Source organism: Balaenoptera physalus (genome assembly GCF_965194825.1).
Source record: "Balaenoptera physalus genome assembly, chromosome: X".
NCBI lineage: Eukaryota > Metazoa > Chordata > Mammalia > Artiodactyla > Balaenopteridae > Balaenoptera > Balaenoptera physalus.
Window position 1 is genome coordinate 113,523,459 of NC_138903.1, and position 25,599 is coordinate 113,549,057.

Sequence of the window (25,599 nt, forward strand, 5' to 3'; positions counted from 1 at the left end):
GGCGTAGTGTACAGCTGAGTGGTTATTAATTTGATCGGATATGATAATAACAAAACAAAACCCTGGGCCTACTGGATCAGAAATTCCAGGGCTGGGACCTATGAATCTGTATTTTGAACCAGCACCTCGGTGATTCTGACTTGGGAAATATTGGTGTGCATTGTCCATCTTGACTCCTCCTGTCCTATGTGGGCATTGACGCCACTGGTGCCTCTTTAGAAGTTCCCTTTGCATACTCTCTGGCTCAGGAGAACCGATCTTTGCTTCTTGTGTAGACCACTTAGCTCTGTGCTCTCCTGACTGCGCTTTCTACCCCTCCCCTCCCCTCCCTGCCTCCGCAAAGGCTACTATTAATTAGCAGCAGAGGACTTCACGTAAGAAGAGGTGTTGGTCTGACAAAATCATAGTGGAAGAGTGGGAGGCTGAGATTTAAGCAGATGCTCTATCTTCAGGATCTTGTGAAAGTGGGGCTGCCTAGGATCAGGTTTGCTCTCTAGGTAGTCATAAAATGCACATTGTATGGTAATTATTTTGGTTTTTACTTGCTTTTCTTGTTGTTGTTATTGTTATTTGGGGATTTGGGGGGTCTAAAAACTCCCTTATCTAGGTAATGATATTTTATACGTTACTCTGTTTCCAAATGCCAGGATACCCCCTCTGATTTCTGTCCCAGGCTGGTCAGCCAACAGGCTGAGCTATTGTTTCCTAAACTGGGATATTCCAAGATACTCTAAGAAACAGTCAAAACTTGATCAACCGGGATGTTTAGGGAGTGGGATCCCGGTGACCTGATGTGACGCAGACAGTCAACCCATTTGTCTTACCCCTTGTGGAAATCTCTAAAATTATGTGTGAGCCCACATAACTGTTTTAGGAATGTTAAAGATAACTTTCAGAAAAAGATAAAATCATCAGTCTCTTACAGATGTAAAAATGAACACGTATTAAAGATTTTATTTTACTCGTTAATCAGCAAGAGAACCAGACAGATGTTATAGCCGGTTCAAAGAAAAAGTCCAAAAAGCACAAATTTATATGGAGTAAAGGAATTGAATTGCAAATGGAGGCAAAACTGGTTTTTCCACAGTGGGGAGGAAAGTCAATCCAAACTGCATGGGACAAGACAGAGTTTGCATATCCATCAGTTACCTGCAATTTACAAAGGTGCAAAATAACTCAAAGACAATGAACTGGGCTAGAATCAGGCAGCTTGGAAGGGTGTGCTATAGATAATGCATAGCGTTTTCATTGAAATACGTTTTTTTAAAATAGTAAGCATGGTGAATACTTTTTAGGGAGGTTTCTTTTGCTTCATGTAATTTCTCAGGGTCACCACCTCAATTCTCATCCAGGTTTCACTTCCATATAACACGTATATACTGAGTACTTACTATACGTAAGATATTGCAGAAGAACCAGAGACAGAAAAGACAGTATTTCTTACCGTAAGTAAGATTGTCTGGGGGTGGGGGCAAGACAGACGTGCCACATCCCCAACTAACCACACAGCAGAGGGACTAAGAATCTGTGCTGTGGTAGGGGTGGGAATGAAATGTTTGAGGAGAACCAGAGAGGGAGGAGTTAACCGACCAGGGGCTGGGGCTGGGGAGATGACATGATGACATTTAAGCTAGGCTTTGAGAGAGGACAGAAAGGAAGAGGGGACACAGGAGAGGCCACTTCAGGGAAGGGCCAGGAGTCGGGGTGGCAAGGGCGCAGGGAAATAGCAGGATGTGGCTGAAGAGGAGGCTAGAGGGGAGGTTTGAGAGCAGGTTGTGGAAGGCCCTGAATGCTGTGCTAAGAAATGTGGGCTTGATTCTGAAGACAGAGGAAAGCTATTGAAAGCTTTGGAGGAGGGAGGGGGTGATGTGATCGAACTGGTTCTTTAGAAGATGAATTGATTGTAGAATCAAGAGATTGGAGGCAGAGGGACTAGTTAAGAGGCTAGTGTAATATTCTGGTCGAGAAATGATGAGGGTCTGCATCAGGGCAGTGGCGAGAGGGGTAGAAGGAGAGGATGGAGATGGCATTATTAAGGCTTGACTCCTGATTGCATGTGGGTGGTGGGGGAGAGAAGGAGTTGAATGCTGAAATTTCCAGGCTAGGGGATAGTGGTGCTATTAACTAAGATAGGAAACACGCTGGGCGTGGGGGTGGGGAGCAGGTTTATGGTAACATAATGAGTTCGGTTTGAGACACATTGAGTTTGAGGGGCTCGGTGGACATCCAATTAACAGCAAGTTGCTGGCAGCTGGAAATTCTGGTCTGGGTCTAAGGAGAGAGGTCAGGGCTAGAGATACAGATTTGGGAGTCATCAGCGCACGAAGGGGTGAGTTGAAACTGAGAGCTCTTGAGCTAAGCGAAAAGGAGGGGCAGGACACACACACACACACACACACACACACACAGGGGGAGGGGGTTTAGGGCAGAGGGAGGGGGGCGGAGGGGTTGGGGAGAGCCAGTGAGAGCCAGACTTGAGCTAGAGAGACAGGAAGAGGAGAGACAGAGGAAGACAGAAGGACAAGAGAGGGAGACTGAAGGCTGAGGCCCGAGGACTAAGAGTAGGGGGGGAGGCAGCGGGGAGGGAGGAGAGAGTGGAGCCTGAGGGGAAATAAGAAAAGTGAGATAAAGGAGGGAAAGGACAGGGGCAGGAGGGTGGGAAAGGGGAGAACGTTGGAGGAGAGGGGACCGTGGCAGGGGAGGAGAGAGAGGGAGAAGAGAAGCAGAGGAGAGGGGAAGAGAGAGAGAGCTGGGAGAATAATAGGGGGAAGGGGAATGAGGAGGAGGAATAGAAATGGGAGAGAGAGATTGAGAGAGGAGGGGGAAGGGAAAGAGAGAGATGAGTGGGGTAGGAAGAGAAAGAAGGAGGGAAGGGGAAGGGATAGGAGAGGGTGGCAGAGGTGAGGAGAGATGGAGGGCCAGGTTTCTGGGGTGGCAGGAGAGAAGGGCCCCAGATAGGCCAGCAGGCACTGGGTCTGCAAAGCCAGGCAAGGGGCAAGTACAAAGGAAGGGGCGAAGGCAACGGTATCCTATGCGACAGGGACAGGAGTAGGATGAGGACTGAGGAGAGAATGGGGGATGTGGCCCTGCTCTCCTCTCACTGACTCTCTCCCTTGTCTGCTCCCTCTGTGCCAGCCACACTGGCCTCCTGGCTCTTTTCTGATCTTAGCAGGCACCTCGTGCCTTAAGGACCTTTGCAAGGTTGTTCCTTCTGCCTGGAATGCTCTTCCCCAGATATCCACATGGCTCACCTCTTTGCTTCCTTCAGGATGTTTAAATGTCTCCTTCTCAGCAAAGCCTACTCTGATCACCCACTTACACATTGTAGCCCATTCCACTCCCCGCCCCCCACCATCGCCCTTGCCCCTTAGCCTGTGTTATACCACCTTCTAACATACTGTAACACAGACTCATTTAACGTGTTTATTGTCCATCTCATCCCACTAGAATATAAACTCCATGAAGGCAGAGATTTCTGGTCTTTTTTGTTAATTGTTGAATCCCCAGTACCTAGGACAGTGCCAGCACATAGTAGGTGCTCAATACATATTTGTTGAATGAGTAAGTGATGTTGTGTTGAATATGGATGATCTCTGAAAATTGTATAAAGGATAAATGAAACAAATTCCTGAGGTGACTGTATTTTACTGTGGTTTACTTCTTTGGAAAGTGGAGAACAGCATAAAATTCTGATCACTGTAGGGTTTTGTTCAGTTGAGCTTTGATGAATAAGGCTTTTAGCTAATAAGTTAATTTGAGTTTGAGGGTCTCAAGACAAGCTCATTGGATAAACCTCTTTCTCTTGATGCCTCATTTTCTCTGGAAGGTGAATTGGCTGTGCAGTGGTCGTCAACAGCGAGAACCCGACATTGGCTGGTGAAGGAGGCGGTAGGTCATGGGGATGACAGACCGATAGGAGGGGACAAGGGCAGACATGTGCGGTTCTTGCTGGAGCATTGTTTTCTGTTTGTGGTCAGAGCACAAGGAGTATGGCATCTGATCTGAAGGGCACTTTAAACCAGGTTAGGTATATGCATTATATCTGTATAACTCCTAACTTGAAATTAGAATGAGTATTTTTGAAGGGCTTATAAAGAAAGCATGTGCTTCCTCTGGAGAGCTTAAATTGGTTATGTCACTCAAATACTTCAGTACTCATGGATTGGAGAGTTGACAAGAAAAAGATTCCCCAGTAGCCTTTCGATGCCCTGTTCATATATGGGAATGACCCTCTAATTGTAGTTGGTTAGACTAAATGTGTGTAGAACAATATACTGGCATCTCACTTGTCTGAAATAGATTGAATTTCCTTGAACACTCATGCATATCTGTCTTTCAGATAATTTAAAAATCACTCTAGGTGATTAACAGCATCCTCGTCTCCATCCTGAAACCTATGGATTCCTGGAAAGCTGGTGCTCCCTCATCCCCATTTGGACCTTAATTTTCCATAGCAGGCTGGCTTGTGAGAGAGACTGCTTTAACATTTTGGTGCTCTAATTACCTTTATTTATTTAAATGTTTCCGCATAAAAGGTGGTTAAAGCAGCTGTCCGTGTTACAAGTTTTGACTTTTGGGAGTTCTTTTTCCCCAGGGGGAGTGGCCACAGCAGGTCCTAGCTGGTGGTGAGTGGCTGTCATGATCTCTACAGCACCGCTCTACAGCGGCGTGCACAACTGGACCAGTTCTGACCGGATTCGCATGTGTGGCATCAACGAGGAGAGGTGAGGAGGCTGGGAAGGTGGCCATCGCCGGCTTCCAGTGAGCGGTGCCTGCTCCCTGGCGAGGTAGCTGCAGCAGCGCCTGAGGGGGGACCTTGGGGAGGGGGCTGCTGGTTGTTTCTAATTTTCCTGAGATGGGCTGGGGCTGGGGCTGTGTGAGTGGCCTGCTCTGCCATGCCGTCCCTGTTCAGATGAAAGTGAGGAGGCCAACAGATGACCTTTTGCCAACTAGTATTTGTCTACTCATTAAGAACTGTCAGACTGTGGATTAAAGGGAAGCTCAGGCAATTGCAAGTTTTATTTGCTGCATCCATGTTCTGTGCTCAAGGATACGTGTAAGATATTTTTGGTCCTCGATCTAAGCCTGGAAGAAAGGCGATTTTGTCATTCAGCTTTATACTGGAAACTGTTAGTGGGTATTCTGGTGATCAGCACTTTCCTGCCTCACGAGGCTAATGATGATTCGCAGTGAGATCCTTATGAAGTATCAAAGGAGGATCAAACTGCTTAACGTAGTTTTTGTATGAAATTGAGAGTTGGTGATGCTTGCCTGATCTGCGTGTGTTTTCAGTTTTCTGTTCACCAAAATACTGGGTTGACCAGGCTGTTCCATTTCCTGATCATGCCCCGTATGAAGAGCACTCAAAATGGCCTTCAGATTCTACATTTGATTTTCATAACCCTTGGCCAAAGAGCTGTGTGTGGTGGTTGCAATGCCTCTCCCATTTTTAGAGAAGGTATGGCTCCCCCATGCTTGCTGGTTTCAATATATCGACTGTTGAAATCCAAATACATCAAATCAGTCACCTAGAACACAGAACGGTATGGCTTTCCCTGGGATTCAAGATCTGGCATTTCCTTGGGGAAATCTTGGAAGTGTATGCATGGGTGTGTGTGCATGTGGGGGAGTGTTGGTAATATTGAAGGGAAAAGGAATGGACGTCTTTGTGTGTATCTATTTTCTTCTTCTGTTCTGAACTGGAGAAGTATGTACTTGTGTGAGGTTCAGGTTAGGAGAATAGACCTTTTTATTATTTTTTTAAAGCCATTAGCTCCTGATGGTTTAATGCTGTCTATACTGAGGAACAAGTTAGAGATGGACTTAAAAGGAATTTAATTTTAGAATATAAAAATCAAGATGAAGGAAAATAAGACAAAATTCTTCTCAGATCTGCACGAGAAAGGTATTTTCCTTTGCATATGAGGTATGTCCTTAGATAATAACTAAGAGATGATCTGGGCCCTGATTTGCGTGAGTATTCATTGGCAACTAGTTATAAGTAGTTGAGGCTTTGATGTAGAGATCTGGACTAGAGCCTTCAAAAAATCAATGAACAAGTTACCTTAGTTTACTGTCTATTCTAAATCCCCTCTGAAAAAGGACCAGGAAGTGGGCCCGAACCTGATTTTCCCTCCTTATGGACTTTTCTTGGGATGTTAGATTACCAAATATGCCAAGTGGTTAAGATGACCTTTTTTAAGTGTTGTCACTTCTGATCTCATCTACCCATTGCTGTCACCTTCCCACTACAGCCCAGGCCATGCTATAGCTGATTTCCAAAATGTGATCTCACCTTATTTAAAAACCATCTTCCTTAGCCCTTGACCACCTGTAGAACTTCGACATTTCGGGTGTAAAGCTGCATCTGGGGGTTAACTCTTGAAGTTATGTTTGAGAAGCCTGCCCAGTGCCATCAGATGTAGCTGAGGACTGTAGAAACTGGGGACAGGGGGTTTATGGTGGCCTCAGGTGGCCGACTCTAGACAAGCCCCCAGCTAAATCCCTCTGTTTGCTTGCTTGCTGCTTCCTTTCTTGTACCCATTCATGCCATCATTCACCAAACATTTATTAAACTCAATCAGAGCAAACCAGTAGTCATGGGATATTGGTGGTAAGTGCTGTCGAGTGGCATGTACAGGTCCCGTGGGAGTCTACAGGCCAGAATGAAAAACTTCCTGGGGGAATAAGGGAAGGCTTCCCAGAGGCAGTGACCTTTGCGCCGGGGCTTGGGGGATGAGTAGGAGTTTCAGGTGAGGGCTGGTATTTCTCACATGGTGTGTTTGCGGGAGACCTTGGCTGGAATGAAGGCAGTCTTGGGGTGCTATGGGAAGTCTGCAGGGGCTGGGATCTAAGCGAGATGTGTGCCATGTAGTTAGGGCCCAAAAGGAACTGAAAAAGGTCTGGTTTGACAGTGGTGCTAGCCCTTAATAATTAGGGAAACAGCCCTGAAAGGTTATGGCTGTTTCTGGTTTAGGTTCAACAAAGCCTTGAGTATAATGGCCCAGGGTCATCTCTGTTGGGAAGAAAAGGTGGGATTGATTTTCAGACCTGACTGAAGCCTGCTTTGACCCCTGCTCCCTTCTCCCCGCCACCCACACCCTCCTAATCTTGCCCAGTTGACCCTCCTCTCCCCATGCACCCCTGCCCTGCAAGCTGTCTCTGTCCCAGGTTCTTCTCTCAATGGAGCAATTTAACGTTTGCTTGGCTTTACACACCTCTCTCCTCAGAGGGTTTGAAACGTGGCCACAGGACATTTTCCCAGAGCCTTGGGGGCTGGCACTCAGGTGTGGGTATGGCTGGAGTAGCCACGACTGCTGTTGGCCGCTGCCACCTCCAGAGTCTCTGGGCCGGTGGCTCTGCCGTTCTCTGGTGGCTGCCTTCGAAGGCAGGGTTTCTATTTTCAAGGTGACTTTATGCAGGGTGGGAGCCGAGCAAGGAGGACCAAATATGCAGCTGAACTCCCCTGTGTATGGTGAGGACGGGGGAAATGGAAATAGTGTCTCCCCTCTGCGGTCCCTCATGTGGGGTTGGTGAAGGGGGGGTTCCCTGCCGCTCCTTTTTCCTCGTCACCATCCTCCCCACAAAACCATCCCTGGCCTGGCCTAAGGCTGGGTATTGGTCTTGCTTTTCTGGGCTCTCAGGGATTGATGTCGAAGTATGTTTTCCCTTTCCCTCAGGCTCCCCTTCCTCCCCTTCCTTGAGACCCCCGACTGCATCTCCAGCCCGCCTCTCTCCTTATGATCATTTCTGTTTGTCACCAGCAGTCATTGCCAGCAGTGGAACCCTCCCACTTCTGCCAGCCTAGATGCCTTTTAAAGGGAACAAGCCTTTCCCCCCGGTTAGTCCCTTCTGGAGCCCTGAAAAGATGGGGAGAGGCCCGCGGTGATCCCCTTGCCTTTTTTGCTTCTCTTGCCCCAGGTACAATTTTGGGGTCCGTCAACGGTGCCCTGTTCCAGTGGGAGGGAAGGAGTTAGTTCTTGTGGGGGGTTGGTTGTGGGCGCCCTGACTGCCCTTTGGTTAGGATGGCTGGTGAGGCAGGTGCTGGCTTCTTCCCTGGCTGTTGCAGAGCTCAGGGCGAGGCTCTGAAGAAGGGGGGCAAACCCCAAGGCAGTCTAGCTCCCCAGAGGTGCACAGAGCATTCCTGTGCTTTGCACCCTAGGAACCACATCTCAGGGCTTCTTCTGGAGCTTTATTCCTGCACCTCAGCTTTCCACTTGGCCACTCACACCATGGCTCCTGCCCCACTGGTGTCTTCCCTAGGGCAGCAGTGGCACATTCTTGCTATAACTCAAAATACCAAACTTCCAGTGGGTGTTTGTTTTCTCTTCAACTTCACCCTCCCAGTCTGACCTTTTTTGGTCAGGATATACCATTTCCTAAGATTCTTGCCCAAATTTTAGAGAAGACATTTTGAGGAGGTGAGGGTACAGTTGAGTTTTCCTCCTTTGGGAACCAACTCTCTGGCCTTGAGCATTTCCCTCTGCAATATACCAACTTGAATTTGGGGTCTGTAGCTTTGAAGGCTTCCTTCCCTTTGCGATGGGAGAAAATGCAGTGGTGCTTGGAGGCCAAGTGGAGAGTAGGGGAGCTGGCAGGGGATAGGATGCAAGCAAGAGCAGAAAGGTAGGAAGGAGGGTGCTGGCTTGAGCTCTCTGGTACCCTAGAAAAGGGGGAGAGATACCCTAGAGAGAAAGAAGTCGTGCCCTTGAAATGCCCCTTGATGCTCAGTGACCTGCCTCAAATCAGTATCATTATGTGCGCTAATAAACGTGTATCTGCTCTAGGCAAGCTCATCAGGTGACTAGGTGATGATTTGGATTTAGAACATGAACCACAATGGGGGTGGTTATTTGTTTTAGGAAAGGGTTACCCTTATGGTACCTGTAGCCAGCTTTCCTTGTAGACTTAAAATAAGATCATATTTACGAGGAAAGCAGTTCGCATGCCTTTTGGGATCTTCTGTGAATTACCTCTCCCCTTCTGGCAATGCCCAGTACCTCCTGGACGGTCACCTTGATGGATAAGCTCTAGGGACAAGGCAAAGGTGCTGGGGTCCTCCACACTCCTGGTGAGAGCCCTAGAATACACAGCCCAAAGAGGGGAGTCTAGTCAGATCAGGCTCCTTTGCTGGAACTTGAAAAGCTGGGCACGGAGGCTCCGGTTTGCAGCCTGGACCTCCCCTACCCCTAGTTCCTTGTGATTTCCCGCAAGCCACCAAAGGAAGCGAGACAGGAGGGTTTTATGGGAACCCAGGCAGGCAGGGGGTGTTCTGGGGAAGGTGGTGGTGGCCTGAAGACTAGGCCTCATGTCCCTTTTCTGGTTGTGTCTCCCATGCTAGAAGAGCACCTCTTTCTGATGAGGAGTCCACGACAGGTGACTGCCAGCGCTTTGGATCTCAGGAGTTTTGTGTCAGCAGTTTTTCCAAGGTAAGGGGCCATGCAGAACCACATGCCACCTGCCAACGGGTGGAGCTGAACTGCTCAGGCAACGTGCCCAGCCTGCCATCCCAAGAAGGGGGCCAGGAAAGGACAGGGTGTTTCCCAGGAGTTGCTGTATGTGAGACAGAAATTGGCCAGCTTCTCTTTGCTTCTGCCTGGTTGGTCGAGTTGCAAAGAGGACCAGCAGTCACCTCTCCTGGGCCTCGGGACACTTGCACGATCTACAGAGAGCTCGCTAAGATGGGCACGCTGCTCTGTCGTTGCAGGTGGAGCTCACGGCAGTTGGAAGTGGCAGCAATGCCCGGGGGGCAGACCCAGATGGCAGTGCAACAGAAAAACTTGGGCACAAGTCAGAAGACAGGCCTGACGACGCCCAGCCGAAAATGGACTATGCTGGGAATGTGGCAGAGGCAGGGGGCCCCTTGGTGTCACTGAGCAGCCCAGGAGAGGGGCTCAAGCTTCCCACTTCCGACGGCCTGGAGGCCAGCAACGGCACGGCGGACTGCTCCTGGACGCCCCTCAGCACCCAAATGAGCAAACAGGTGGACTGCTCGCCAGCTGGGGCGAAGGCTTTGGACTCTCGGCAGGGTGTCGGGGAGAAGAATACTTTCATTTTGGCAACTCTAGGAACTGGCGTCCCCGTGGAGGGCACCCTGCCTCTGGTTACCACTAACTTCAGTCCGCTGCCAGCCCCCATCTGCCCCCCGGCTCCCAGTTCAGCCTCTGTCCCCCCATCTGTTCCAGATGCATTCCAGGTCCCCCTCTCCGTCCCCGCCCCAGTGCCCCATTCCGGGCTCGTTCCCGTCCAGGTTGCCACTTCGGTTCCGGCCCCTTCCCCTCCCTTAGCACCAGTCCCGGCTCTGGCTCCGGCGCCACCATCAGTGCCCACACTCATCTCCGACTCGAGCCCTCTTTCGGTTTCGGCCTCAGTCTTGGTGCCCATGCCAGCTTCTGCTCCCCCGTCGGGCCCCGTTCCCCTGTCGGCTCCGGCCCCTACCCCCATCTCAGTCCCAGTTTCAGCTCCTCCCTTGGCTCTGATCCAGGCTCCCGTGCCCCCTTCGGCTCCGACCCTGGTCCTCGCACCTGTCCCCACTCCAGTTCTGGCTCCGATGCCGGCGTCCACGCCTCCGGCAGCTCCAGCCCCTCTGTCGGTGCCGATGCCCACCCCGACCCCGTCCTCTGGCCCGCCTTCTACCCCCACCCTCATCCCTGCCTTTGCTCCCACGCCGGTGCCTGCACCCACCCCAGCCCCAATCTTCACTCCAGCCCCCACGCCCATGCCGGCTGCCACGCCCACTGCCATTCCCACCTCTGCACCCATCCCGGCGTCCTTTAGTTTGAGTCGAGTGTGTTTTCCTGCAGCTCAGGCACCAGCTATGCAAAAAGTCCCCCTGTCCTTTCAGCCAGGGACAGTGCTGACCCCGAGCCAGCCGCTGGTCTATATCCCGCCTCCAAGCTGTGGGCAGCCACTCAGCGTGGCCACACTGCCAACCACCCTGGGAGTCTCCTCCACCCTTACACTCCCTGTCCTGCCATCCTACCTGCAGGACAGGTGTCTCCCTGGGGTGCTGGCCTCCCCAGAGCTGCGGTCTTACCCATATGCATTTTCTGTGGCCCGGCCTCTGACTTCGGAGTCCAAGCTGGTCTCTCTGGAGGTGAACAGGCTCCCCTGCGCTTCCCCGTCCAGCAGCACCAGCACCCAGCCGGCACCCGATGGGGTCCCCGGGCCTTTGGCAGATACTTCCCTCTCCACTGCTTCTGCCAAGGTGCTTCCACCACCACAGCCTCTGCTGCCAGCCCCCAGCGTGAGCTCAGCCCCACCGCATCCTGCCAAGATGCCAGGTGGCAACGAGCAACAAACAGAAGGGACTTCCGTCACTTTCTCTCCCCTCAAGTCACCTCCACAGCTGGAGCGAGAGATGGCCTCTCCGCCCGAGTGCAGCGAGATGCCCCTGGACCTCTCCTCCAAGTCCAACCGGCAGAAGCTCCCGTTGCCGAACCAACGCAAGACGCCTCCCATGCCCGTGTTGACCCCCGTGCACACCAGCAGCAAGGCCCTCCTCTCCACGGTCCTGTCTAGGTCCCAGCGCACAACCCAGGCTGCCGGCAGCAATGTCACCTCATGCCTGGGCTCCACTTCCTCGCCCTTCGTCATCTTTCCTGAGATCGTGAGGAACGGGGACCCAAGCACCTGGGTGAAGAACTCCACTGCGCTGATCAGCACCATTCCCGGCACCTACGTGGGAGTGGCCAACCCAGTGCCTGCATCCCTCCTGCTGAACAAAGACCCCAACCTGGGCCTCAACCGAGACCCCCGCCATCTCCCCAAGCAGGAGCCCATCTCCATCATCGATCAAGGAGAGCCCAAGAGCACTGGTGCCCCCTGTGGCAAGAAGGGCAGCCAGGCTGGGACTGAGGGACAGCCAAGCACAGTCAAGCGTTACACCCCAGCCCGCATCGCCCCTGGGCTGCCGGGCTGCCAAACCAAGGAGCTCTCCCTCTGGAAGCCCACGGGGCCAGCAAATATTTACCCACGGTGTTCAGTCAACGGGAAACCCACCAGCACCCAGGTCCTGCCTGTTGGCTGGTCACCATACCACCAGGCGTCTCTGCTTTCCATCGGCATTTCCAGTGCCGGGCAGCTGACCCCCAGCCAGGGGGTGCCCATCAGGCCCACCAGCGTCGTTCCTGAGTTTTCTGGTGTGCCGTCCCTTGGCCCTGGTGAGGCTGTGCATGGACTTCCCGAGGGGCAGCCACGGCCCGGGGGCCCCTTTGCTCCAGAGCAGGACACGGGCACAAAGAACAAAACTTGCCGGATTGCTGCCAAGCCTTACGAGGAACAAGTGAACCCTGTCCTCCTGACGCTCAGCCCTCAGACAGGGACCCTGGCACTGTCTGTGCAGCCTAGCAGTGGGGACCTGAGAGTGAATCAGGGGCCTGAGGAATCAGAGAGCCACCTCTGCCCCGACAGCACTCCTAAGCTGGAAGGCCCCCAGGGGGCTTGCGGCCTGAAGCTGGCAGGAGACACGAAGCCTAAGAACCAAGTGCTGGCCACTTATATGTCCCATGAGCTGGTCCTGGCCACCCCCCAGAACCTGCACAAGATGCCCGAGCTGCCTTTGCTACCTCATGACAGCCACCCCAAGGAACTCATCTTGGACGTGGTCCCGAGCGGCAAGAGGGCCTCCAGCACAGATCTTTCACAGCTCGGAAGCCAGGTGGACCTGGGGCGGGTGAAAATGGAGAAGGTGGATGGTGATGTGGTCTTCAATTTAGCCACCTGCTTCCGGGCCGATGGCCTCCCAGCAGCTACCCAGAGGGGCCAAGCTGAAGTGCGGAGTAAGGCCGGGCAGGCTCGAGTGAAACAGGAAAGTGTAGGTGTCTTTCCTTGCAAGAACAAGTGGCAGCCAGACTCGGTGGTGACCGATGGGGTGACCGAATCTCTGCCGCCCAAGAAAATGAAGTCTGGCAAAGAGAAGGATGGTGAGGAGCAGCAGCCACAAGCCAAGGTTATGGTCCGGAGTTCCCATGGACCCAAGGTGAGTGCTGGGCTGAGGTTGAGGGCCGGGCCGAGACACCAGGGGTCTGCTTTGTCCTGCAGACGTCAACCTCGTGCAGTGTTCTTTAATTTTATTTATTTATTTACCTATCTATCTATCTATTTATTTATTTATGGCTCCATTGGGTCTTCGTTGCTGCGCGTGGGCTTTCTCTAGTTGCAGCAAGCGGGGGCTACTCTTCGTCGCAGTGCGCAGGCTTCTCATTGCGGGGGCTTCTCTTGTTGTGAAGCACAGGCTCTAGGTGCGTGGGCTTCAGTAGTTGTGGCTCGCAAGCTCTAGAGCGCAGGCTCAGTAGTTGTGGCGCACGGGCTTAGTTGCTCCGTGGCATGTGGGATCTTCCCGGACCAGGGCTCGAACCCGTGTGCCCTGCATTGGCAGGCAGATTCTTAACCACTGTGCCATCAGGGAAGCCCTCGTGCAGTGTTCTTGAGTAGCTCTGTGAACTGAGCTGATTGGAAGGCTTGTGTAAAGTGAATCATGACCCTTACCAAGTAACATTCTCCATATATGGTGTTTTAGCGTGGGGAGGGGTGGGCTTCTATTTTGTAGATGTGGGAAATGATTCGGTCCCTGAGGCTAGGAAAGCCATTGTCCCAGATGAGGTTGGAAAGTGGAAGAATACCGTACGATACGGGGAGGGAAATCAATTAATAACAGGCCCTTCCTTGCATGGCCATTCTTCCTTTTCCTTTTCTAAGATGACTGCTGGCCTTGAGAGCTTAGGGTCCAGGGAGGCAAGGGGCCTTTGACAAGGTTGTTCTCTGCACCACCGGGGTAAGCCTGCTCAGGATTTGCTTGGAGTTTTGTGGGGCTTGAGCCAATTCAGCTTCTGGGCAAATCCACCAGTTTCCTATCCCCCTAATGCTTGGGGTGGCAGCTGTGGGTTTCAGCCCATTGGGAATTTGGTGTCCAAGGCAGATGGGCATCTGGGTCTGGGTTCTTAATAGGCTAAGGATGATGGCAGGGTTCTAGGCCAAAAGGTGGGCTAAGAGGACTTGGCCTGAATCCAGTGTTCCTCCAAAGAGGATCTGAAGGCCACTAGTGATCAAGGAGATTCTTGAAGCAGTTGAGGATAGGGCTTATTCAAAATATGGAGCAATTTGAGGTTATGTTAACAAGCCTTCAAATTGGATGTTGAATAGATCTCTAGCCAGAGCACTATGAATTTGTTTGTGGCAGAAGCTCTTAGTCTTTTTTGGACCATAGAGCACTTTGGGGAGCTGATGAGAGCTGTGAACCCTGCTCCCCGAAACATGGCCTCAGAATTTTGGCCATAATTTCAAGGGGCTCATGGACCCAACCCCCTCCCCAAAGCCCACCCATGGCCTCCAGGTTAAGAACCCTGGGAGTAGAGTTTGGGTGGGTTTTTCTCAGTGACCCCATGACCACCTCAGTACGGCAGAGACATGCCAAGTAGGAACATAGGTCATTACACAGTAGAGCATATGTCTAGCATTTGCTCAGGTAACTGCAATCTGCTCTTGGTGATAATAATAATAGTTCATGTCGTTATAGTTGTTACCGTTTGTTGAATTCCTACTATATACCAAGTGCTTTCTACATATGTTATCTAACTTAATCCTTCAAATAACCCTATGAGGTGAACACTACACCCAATACACAGATAAGAAAATGAGTAAGTTGTTACCCAAAGTTACACAGCTACTAAATGACAGAAGTGGAACTCAAGCTCCAGTCTCATTGGTTCTGAAGTTCACATTCTAAAACAACTGTACCCCAATTTAAAAAAATTAAAAGAAAAAAAGAAAGATAAAGTTCATGTTCATCTTGAGCTATGCCACACTGTCTTCCACTCTGCTTATGTATAGCTGTTTCACTGACCATTTAGCAAGTGTTTGTTGAGCGTCTACTATGTGCCAGTCCTTGCCAGGCAGTGGGAATACATCTTCAGGAGGGCAGTACAGCATTTTGGTGAGGAGTATGCTCTCTGGAGCCAGGCACAGCGCCTGAGTGTGAATCCTGGTTCTGCTTCTTCCTAGCTGTGTGATATCAGTCAAGTTACTTCATCTCTCTCGCCCTCAGTTTCCTCATCTATACAATGAGACAGTGATAGTACCTACTCATAGGGCTGTGTAAAGATTAAATGAAATGATGATGTGAAATGTCCAGAATGGGCAAATTGATAGAGACAGAAAGTAGATTAGTAGTTGCCTAAGGCTGGCAGGGATGAGGAATTGGAGAGTGACGGCTTAATGGGTACAGGGTTTCTATTTGGGGTGATGAAAAAGTTCTAGAACTAGATAGTGATGATCCTTGCACATTTCCGTGGTTGTATTAAAAACAGTTGAATAATAAACATAAATCAGTGTATGATATATCTCAGTAAATTATATGTCAACAAAGCTATTGTTAAAAAAAGATAAAATGAAGTGATACGTGTAAATGCTTAGAACAGTGCCTGGCACATAGTAAGTGCTCAGAAAGTGTTAGTGGCTGCTGTTGATATCATTAGTATTACAAATAGGATAGACCCTCATGGAGCTTACGTCTTGCAGGTGACTCGCTGACAGGCAGGCACTGTCCCTTCCTATATTAGATGAACAGTTCACTGGGCCCACTGACAGATGCAGAGGGCAGAGAATAAAGTCACAGCATCAGGAGCCTTGAAGCAGCCCTTGGCAACTGCCTGTAATGATTTAGTAAATGTCCATTTTTCCGGAAAGCAAATAACTTAGATCTTTCTTTTCTTATGTTCCATTTTCCTGAGAAAGAAACCATTGATAAGCAAAACTAAGATCAGGGGTCGATTCAAAGCAGCCCCTTTCAGGGTATGGCCAAGAATCAGAATACTCTCTGTAGTGTATACAGCAGTAGGAATATAATGTTATGTACATGAAACTTATATAATGTTATAAACCAATGTTACCTCAATAAAAAAATTAAATAAAAAATTTTTTTAAAAAAGAATCAGTCTCCTGTCTCCTACACCACCTGCCCCAAGGCCGCACGGAATCCTGAAGGACCTTCTGAATCATCAGCAAAGAAAGTTCTGCTTCATCTGGTGCTGGTTGTCTTCTCATCTTTTGGAAAATTCTTTGGAAAACCCTTCAAAACTCTGTTAACCAGAACATTCATCTTACATGGTCTGTTCATCATCGCAACTTTTTGCCTAAGTTGGAGTGTGCGATATATTTTTACTCTGAGTGTTGCCCTTGCAGAACATACAGACACAGATCCCTTCTAGATGTTCTGTTTTACTTGTTTTTGTCTCTCTTAGGAAGTAAAAGTTAATGATCTGTACTTGAAAGAGCCAGCTAAAAATGATATTCAGAAATAAATACGACATGTTCAAATTGACATGCACTGAACTTTATTCCGCCTGACTTGAGGTAGTTGTTCTGTGGCCATACCTGAAGGTCACACTTCAAGCAGCAGTTGCCCATATTCCTCTTTCCTTCCCATTTCTTTCTTTCTCCTAACACTTTGGTTTGTAGGAACTGGCAGCAAGTAAAGGGAGAAACTGAATTTTCAACTCAGCCCTCTGCTGAATAAGAAGCAGGAGGAGTTCATGGGATAGCAGGAGTCCCTGGAATTTGATGGGGAATGGTGACTCTATGGAGACATGTTCCCCCCACCCCCCCACCGGAAAAATGTTCCATCAGTAAGACATCTGCCATCCCCTTAGCTGGAGCTGGACCATGATAACTTTTTAGAATGTGGTGTGCGGGTCTGCTTAGGGGGAAAACAACTCTTCCTTTCTTCCTAGGGCCCGCTGTCATTGTTAAAATGTTTTGCTTACTCTGCACTCCCTGGATCCTACAATACTAGAAATCCCTACCTTGCCCTATTTCTTGTTGGGTGGCATGGAGAGATCTCAGAGCTTGTGAGAATCTGTGACTGCTAGGCTCAGAGTGTCCTTGCAATGTGTAAGCACAACCATTGTGCCTACCCCATGCGCCGGGCAGTAGGTATGAGTGCGGATGACCAAAACCAGTGGAGGACACAAGTAAGGAAGAAGAGGAGTGAGAGCTGAGGTGAAGAGGCCCGGGCTGGGTGCCAGGAGCCCTGGGTCTTAGTCCTAGCTCAGCCGTTTTCTCACTGCAGGCACAGAGCAGCTAACTTGCAGGTTTGCCTAGTCCCTGACGGCCCCTGAGCAAGTGGACGCCTTGGGCTGTGTTGCCCTGGACAAGTCATTTAACCTCTTATCTTGGAGGCTCAGTTTCCTCGTCTGTTCAAGGGTGTGATACTAGCTTTTTCTCTCTGGGTTGTTGGGAAGAACAAATCGAATATTAGAGAGAGTCTTTGGAAAAGGTGAAAGGGCCTCAGAATGTAAAGGGTCGTTATTGAAAATGCCTGGGCCTTTTCGGTGTCTTTCCTAAGTACGGGGAGATTGGAATTGCTGCCGTGGTAGACTTTTCTTCTTGCCTTAGTTGAATCTTTTTTCTGGTATTAATCTACACGTGAAAATAGATAATTTTTCTTGAGTTGGCCCATATGAGAATTAGTTTCAGTTGTTGATGTCAATACTATTCACAGTGAAGTTATTTGAACAATGTAGTCATCCAACTTGCAGAAGAGGCATTTTTGTTTTCTGTCCATCTCTCTATTGCTGTTCGGATATAGAGAGTATGGGGCCTGACTTTGCACCTTTTCAAATGACTTTGGGTGTTTATTCGGCTTGTGAATGCAGACTCTGTGGACGTGTTTCAAATGATGGGGTATGGATGTCTATGGGGATTAGCTAGGGCACTGGATTCAGTCCAAAAAGCCTCTGTAGCCCACTGTGGAAGGCAGCGGGCGGCCCCTTCCCCCAGCCTCCACCTGGGCAGCTCGTGTCCGTGTGTCAGTATCAGGGCACAGGGCTCAACATTAAGAGGGCTTTCTTAAGAAGTGAAACTGACCTCAGACCTGACTCTCTCCACCTCTCCACAGTGCCGGAAGCCACCTAGTGACCCCCAGGAACCCACCAAGAAAAGCCCCAGGGGGGCTTCAGATTCAGGAAAAGAGCACAATGGAGTCAGGGTAAAGCACAAGCACCGGAAGCCAACAAAGCCAGAGTCCCAGTCTCCAGGAAAACGAGCCGATGGCCACGAGGAAGGTAGGCCCCGTGGGTCCTGGCCCTCTTGATGGGCTGCAGAGGGATCCCTATGGTGGGTGGGGGGGAGGGGCTCTGAAACTGACCAGGAAAGTGAGACTTCCTCACTGTGGGAGAAAGATATAATTTGAAAAAAGTATTTATTTATTTATTTGTTTGTTTGGCTGTGCCGGGTCTTAGTTGCGGCACACGGGATCTTCGTTGCAGCATGCGGGATCTAGTTCCCTGACCAGGGATTGAACCCGGGCCCCCTGCATTGGGAGCACAGAGTCTTAGCCACTGCACCAGCAGGGAAGTCCCAGGAGGAGGATATAATTGACACCTCTGAAATCTAAGCGGAGGGAGAAGGGAGACGGGAGTGGGGGCTTACGCTGCTCACCCTGGTTGCTAGAATAAGGCACACTCTGAAGTGGTGCTTTTCAGACAGACAAGAGTCAGTCCTACAGCAGAGTAGCCAACCTATTACCCTGCAGTGGGTCTAGGCTCAGAGAAGAAATGGGTTTAATGAGGATTAAGACCAAATGGGGGTTATTTACACTGTTTTCTCTACCTTTGGTATATTTGGAAGCTCCCATTATAAAAGTTAAAAATTAATAGCTAGCTAGCTAGAAGGGTTAGAGGAATCCTAAACCCTTATTATTTAGGGACACACAGGATGTTTGGGTTGGGGAGGTGTGTATGTAACCCGTATGCTCTGCCACTAATAGTGCCTTGGCGCCCTCAGCAGAGAGAAGCCCGCGTATTCCTGCCCATAGTAGCCAGTGTTCATAGCCTTGCCTGTCTGAAGTGACCTGCCTCTTTCTAGTCTGTTCTTATATAGCAGTTTTCCGCTGTCCGCCGCTCCCTGCTCCCATCTTCCTGCCTTGCTCAATCCTCTACGATTCATGGAGGTTGCCCTTCTCTGGGACCTGCTCCAGCTCAGTTATAACGCTGTGGAGGCGCAGCAGCCTCACAGTCGTCCAGGCAACCGGGCCTTCCACTTTGTGGCGTGCCGGCGAATCGATGCCGTGCACTGCCTTTTTTGGTGTCAGCAAAAATGACCCAACTCCCAGTTTTCAAAAACCACCGGGAAAAGCTCCTTCTCTAAAAGAGATATGTAGGTGATAGCAGCATAAGGGGAATTAATAAATGTAATGCAGGGAGAACACAAACCCTCCCTTGAGTTTTCCAGTTGAGCCTCTTGGGTTGGGAGGGTGGGGGAGGCTTTCCTGTCCTGAGACTCTGATTGTGATATTCCTGCCTTCTGCCCTGAAACCACACACCACTCCAGGTTCCTTGGAGAAGAAGGCAAAGAGCAGTTTCCGTGACTTCATCCCCGTGGTCCTGAGCACCCGGACGCGCAGTCAGTCTGGTGAGTGACCCTGAGGCTGAGGCCCATCTTGGCACTTCTCTGCAGAGAGGTAGAAGTCTGGTCGAGCGATTTTGCCATTGGCCCAGGTGGAGAGTTGGAAATTTGATTCACCGTGCCAAGATGCCCAGCTCCTTGAAGAGACGAGAGAGCCCAGGGTAGGAGCTGGGTCGTTGCCCACGATTTTAGGATGATTTACTTAGCTTTTCATAACAGAGATTTGACATCTCTTGTTGGCAGCCAGTGGTGGAAAGAGGAAAGGCCTGTGCCACTCAGGAAAACTGGTTCTACTCCAGGCTTTGGCATCTCGTGATTTTTGGGGCCAGTCTCTGGCACAGACATTTAACCTTTGGGCCTCTGTCCTCTTGCCCTGTGTGCCAGGCATCATCCAAATTGGAAATGGTCACTGAGTCGTCAGGGCCAGCAGAATCACCTCTGGTCCCCTGAACTTGTATTGGTCAACCCCCAGTGTCTAGAAAAGGATAGCCCTTTATAGCTACTACTGTTGTCTGCTAGCCTCCAAGTTGGTATTTAGTGCTAGAAATGGTTGCCCCAGTTCACCCAGATTTCCATGCAAAGTGGATGGAATGGGGAAGCAGGGCACAGTGTAAACTCAGTTATCTGACATTCTATTAATGGGCACCTCAGCACATGGAGAGCGCGGTGGTAATTGGGGCTCGTAATGACAGCCTGGAGGCCTCGAAAAATCCTGAAGTGTCCTCTGAATCATCAAAGAACGATTACATTACAGCCGTTCCCATTTTAGTGTTAAACACATTGTAGTGTATTTGATTCTTTGGAAATTGGTGATCCCTGTGTGATCTCTATGGTGATTCGTGTTAACCAGAATATTAGATTAACTAGAACACTTCATTCCCTGCCTAGTCTGTATAATGGAAAGTTTGCTGGATATTTGCTGTCTTTAAGCGGTCTGACTGACTTGAAGCTTTGGTCAAGAGCCACTGCCACTCCGTTGGCCTCGAACCTTTTCTTTGTTTTTTTGGCTGCACCGCGCGGCTTGTGGAATCTTAGTTCCCCAACCAGGGGTTGAACCTGGGCCCTTGGCGGTGAAAGCGCGGAGTCCTAACCGCTGGACCACTAGGGAATTCCCTCGAACCATTTCTTTCTTCTGCTGACCTCACTTGGGTTTGGGGATTGTCGAGTTAATAGCCGGGCCTCGAGAGAAAGATGGTGGTATCTCAGAGCTGCTTCTGAGAAAGATGTCAGATCTCCTGGATCACTAAACCGGGCCAATTTAGGACTGTGCTTGTTGTTAGCAGAATTGAAGGCAGGCGTGGGGAGGAAAATGGCCTCTTGGCCGGGTGGCAGAGGAGGGTAGTAAAGGTCCCATCATCCTGGGGTGGTGGGGAGAGGAGGGGGAAGTGCCTGCCTAACGGTGAGGAACAGCTGCAGCGGGGCAGGGGGGTGGAGCTGGGGAGAAAGCTCCACCCCTGGACTCTTGGCTGCTCAATAGGAGGTGGGGTCAAGGAAGGGAAGAGGGCCTGGCTGAGGAGCATTTGGGCGGGACTAACGCAGGCTATGTCACAGGAAAGGGGCTCCTTCTTGCTTCACTTTTCCTGAGACTCTTTGGTGACAACTCTGCTTGCCCAGGGTGGCTCTGTCAGCAAGATTGGGGTGGTCACATAGCATGGGCGGGGGCGCCATGTCAGTCTGCCCTCCCTCACCCTCTACTAAACCCTGTGGCCCTTTCCTGCCCCTCAGACAAGTCTCGGCACCTTATAAGCACAAAGTAAGAGTTTGTGGAATGAATGAAAGTGGCAGGGCAGCGTGGATGAGGAAGGGTGTGAGGTTTGGATACTTGATAGCTGTGTAACATATTGGACTCTGTAAAGCGCTTAAGGGTGAATTATCTCATTTGAGCCTCAGAACAGTCCTGTGAGGTCAGTAAGGCAGAGAACAGTATTCTCATTTTATAGACGAGGAGACAGAAGTGAAGGAACTTTCTGAGAGCATACAGCCAATAACTGGCAGAGCCTGAACTCGAACCCACCTTCAAACTCCTAATCCAGGGCACTTGCTTCGACACCATACTCTTGGTCCTTTGAAGAGGTACCTGACCGTCCTCTGTACATCCCGTCCACAGGAAGCATCTGTAGCTCCTTTGCTGGTATGGCAGACAGTGACATGGGAAGCCAGGAAGTCTTCCCCACCGAGGAGGAAGAGGAGGTGACCCCCACCCCGGCCAAGCGTCGCAAGGTGAGAAAGACCCAACGGGACACCCAGTATCGCAGCCACCATGCCCAGGACAAGACCCTGCTGAGCCAGGGCCGCAGGCACCTGTGGCGAGCCCGAGAGATGCCCTGGAGGACAGAGGCTGCCCGGCAAATGTGGGACACCAACGAGGAGGAGGAGGAAGACGAGGAGGAGGGCCTGGTGAAGAGGAAGAAACGGAGACGGCAGAAGAGCCGAAAATATCAGACTGGGGAGTACCTGACTGAACAAGAAGAAGAGCAGCGGCGGAAAGGGAGAGCAGGTAAGGCCGGCCAGGGGCTGCTGCCCCAGGGAGCTGCTGTCCCCCGTCCCCAAACCACAGTGACTCTGGCTTCTGGGGACCCTCGGGCATCTTGGGTGTTCCCACCTCTGCCTCCTCTACGCCAGCCAAAGGCCTCTGCACCCAGAGAAACATGGTGCTATGAGCTCCAGCTGCCAGAGGGGGTCACTCAACTCCATTCCCGAGGTCTTGGCTTGGGGTTGAGATTGAATGACATTGGACTGACCTACAGGTGAGCTGAGGACATGCAGCCCCGAGCTCTCCAATTTTTTATAAAAGTCTGAACCTGTGGGCAAGGCCACAGTGACGTCCTTGGTGTGGGACAACTCAATACCAGGGAGTTCTCTGGTTGGCTTGAGGGAGTTGGGTCTTTTGGGAGGTTGGGTTTTCTCTCCTAGAATCCGGGCTTCAAGAAGAAAGAGGGTATTGGCTGCCTTTCCTGGGATGCCTCCAGCCCCTAAACTAAAAAGAAGCACAATGGTTTCCTCAACCCAACAGAAGAACTTCAAGTAGAAGCGGGCACAACTTGGCTTTCTTGGTTAAAGCCACAAAGGTTATTAAGAGGCAGAGTGAAGCTTTCAGATGACATCATTTTTGTTGGACCTGCAGGCATCATTTTTGTTGGAAAATCAGGCAGCCCAAGGAGAGAACACCAGGCTTTGTTTGGCCACGTTAGACGCTATAATATGTAATCATGGAGGCACAGACTGTCACCAAGGCTAATATCAGTTTGTTCTGCTAAGTGCTCTTCGGGCCCATTCCTATAGTGGATTTCTAGATGAGCAAAAAGCACATCTCTGGGTTCAATGAGAACACCTCTGTCTCTCACTCTCTTTCTCTGACTTCTGCCCTTGAAACAACAATTGATTGGCTCCTATAATGTATTCATCCTGAGCTGTCGGTAAATATCTGCAGTCTCCATATTAGTGAAAACTGAATAACCACATCTGAGTGGGTAGTAGATTCTGGGTTTGCTATAATGCGAAGAAGGCTAAACCTCATTTCCAGCTCTGTTTAAGTAGAGATATATACAATACCTATTCCTACACTTAAGAGAGTGATCGAGCCAATTTTCATCAACCGTGTGAGAGAGTGGGGATGATTTTCCCAGTTTTCTGCCATAGCCATATGGATTGGTCAGGAATGAGTTGTCAAGCAGTTGGCCTCAGCCACTTGTGTTAGGATGAAGAGGAGCTTTTGTATCACCCAGTCTTCTCTAATGAGATCTGGTTTCCTAGAAGCTTGGAAGCTTCTTATGGAACTTATCGGCTTTTGGAACCAGAAGGACCTTCGAGATTACCTGGCCCAGTTTTCCACCCAATGCGGAGATCTCCACAGCACTCTTGACAGGTAGCCTCAACTTAACCACCTCCAGGAGCATGGGAACGCCATTCAGCAAGGCATCCTGCTTGTTGTGGAGGCAGCTCCAGCTGTTGGAAAGTAGATCATTCTCCCTTTGAGTTGAGTTTGTTGGCTTTGGCCTGTGGTCTGGTCACCTTCCTCTAGATCTGATGGTGACTCTTCATGAAGGAATTGCCTGGCAAACATCTCTTTTCTCCGAAACCTCTGATCCCTCCTATTGCTACCCTCTTTCAGGTTGACATCAGAGAGTCAGGCAGAGACCAAACTAGACAGGTCACTTTACTCCTGTCTGGGCCTCATGATCTTTCCTTTCGTCCTTGGCTTGGGTCTCTCTTTTCTTGATTTGCAGAAGGGGATAGGAAGAGCCATTGCCACTCATACACCTGCTACCTTCACTCTCTGTTCCTTTCTGTGCTACTGTGAGGCTGTTCCACTACAGTTGAATAAACTCCACAGCCTGCCCTGCCCTGAGTACATAGGGAAGGGGCTGCTGCTTTTTCTGTGGCATTGAATGCTGTAATATGGCTTCCCTGTGTTTCCTGAGGTCCTCACAAGGCATGGTTCTGTTCCTTCCTCTTTTGCCTCAGCCCAAACTTGTTGCATCAAAAGGCCTGGTTGAGAACGTGCTGGCTGGAAGTGCCATTAGAAGCCATCCAGCACAGCAGTTCTTAGACAGATGTGGGGACCCACTAGTGGGTTGGAGCTAGTTGGGAGGAAGGGGTGGTATGGCAGCTGGCCTTCTAAGAGCTGTGCATAACCTGCAGACAATTCCTCATGCTGTAATGATGGTTCCTACATCCGGATCTGCCCTTGGCGATTTCACACGTAAGAGCGCGTGCAAAGGTCAGGGGAGGCGAGTTGAGAACTCTTGGATCTTGCTCAACCCCCTCGTTTCACAACCTGGAGAAACTGAGGCTGCAGTCACTCACTTCACAGACATACTGATCTTTTGCCGTGTACTGGGCACGGTGGCCAGTCCTGTGGGGGAGATAAAGAACACATGGGCATGGCCCTACCTAAAGAGCTTACACTTAAATAATACGATAATGATACCTTATTCTTTATAACACTTTATAAAGGGGTGATGTGGGTTATATGCTCCCATTTTACAGACGTGGAAACTGAGGCTCAGGGAGATTATGACCTGCCCTCAGCAGTCACACAGCTAGTGGCCAAGTCATGTAACACTAATGCTAAGAGATAAGGATAAACTCAATCTGTCCCCCTACCTCTGGAGTTTAGGACTGACCCTGTGGGATGAGGCTCTTGGTAATGGAGTTCCCAGCAGGCCTGTTTGAAACTGGAATGTGCTCTGTTCAGTGAGCTATGGCTAGAATTAGAGATGTTGCCCAGTGTGTCCCAGTGACTTGATTTCCAGCCACGGAGGGCAGCAGGTTTCTGTGATTGCCCACCAGTTAAGTCGGCCCATGGCAGCTTCTGGTTTCAGGGAGTTTCTGTGGCTTTGATCTTTGTGTGCTTGGAGAGAGACCAACAGGGCAGTCAGGCGGGTAGAGCTGAGGCTATGAAGGAAGCCTTCTACCATTTACTCCCCACCCCAGTATACTTCATATTTCACTTCAGCAGAGCTGCTAAATTTGTTTTCATATTAGAGTGGAAAAAAAGACAAAGTGGGGAAAAGCTGAAAAGAAAGTTCTGATTTGCTCTGGGCTATGGGGAAATCCTTTTAAAATTACCCTCATCTTGGGGACAGCCAGATGGGCCACCCCCTGCTAGCAGGGCTGGGAGTTGTTGTCTCCTGCGTGTAGAAGAGGGACTTTGATGCGGAAGCACAGTGTCCATTCGAGAAGCATTTAGTGGAATAGTCAGCACCGTGCCAGATATGGGTAGCGAATAGTTACACAACTTTGTACTGAGGTTCTAATCCCCAAAGTCCTCTGATTCAGCTTAGAGGAAGGCGTTGCTTTTCTGTGTTCCATTTCCCTGACATCCATTCTTTCCTGTTTCTTGCCTTCAGATTTAAAGGCCCGTAAGCAGAAGACTTCCTCCCAAAGTTCGGAGCACCACCTCAGGAACAGGAACCTTCTCTTGCCCAACAAAGCCCAGGGGATTTCAGATTCACCAAATGGTTTCCTCCCAAATAACCTAGAGGAGCCAGCCTGCCTTGAAAATTCAGAAAAGCCATCAGGAAAACGAAAGTGCAAGACCAAGCACATGACGACGGTCTCAGAAGAGGCAAAGGTACATTACCAGCCAGGGGAGCTGTAGAGGAGGGGCATTGTGGCGGCCGGGGCCGGGCTAGGTTGGCACATTTTCCAGGCAGGCTCCTCAGTCAACAGTCTTCTGAGTGAGTGAGTACACGG

General features: G+C 50.3%; 1 protein-coding gene across 11 annotated transcripts in view; it reads left to right on the forward strand.

The window, feature by feature from the left end:
* BCORL1 (BCL6 corepressor like 1) overlaps positions 1–25,599 on the forward strand; it is a 61,058-nt gene that overhangs the window by 15,494 nt on the left and 19,965 nt on the right. For 7 of the 11 annotated variants that reach the window (XM_082446104.1, XM_082446105.1, XM_082446101.1 and 4 more), the window contains 7 exons: positions 4,595–4,724; positions 9,341–9,428; positions 9,707–12,979; positions 17,894–18,059; positions 19,327–19,407; positions 21,509–21,898; positions 25,254–25,477. In XM_082446104.1, the coding sequence (XP_082302230.1) occupies positions 4,639–4,724; positions 9,341–9,428; positions 9,707–12,979; positions 17,894–18,059; positions 19,327–19,407; positions 21,509–21,898; positions 25,254–25,477 (4,308 nt within the window). In that variant the 5' untranslated portion in view covers positions 4,595–4,638. Of the gene's footprint in view, positions 1–4,594; positions 4,725–7,763; positions 7,921–9,340; positions 9,429–9,706; positions 12,980–17,893; positions 18,060–19,326; positions 19,408–21,508; positions 21,899–25,253; positions 25,478–25,599 lie in introns of all 11 variants that reach the window. The other 4 variants (XM_082446110.1, XM_082446102.1, XM_082446111.1 and 1 more) reach the window with 4 other exon arrangements.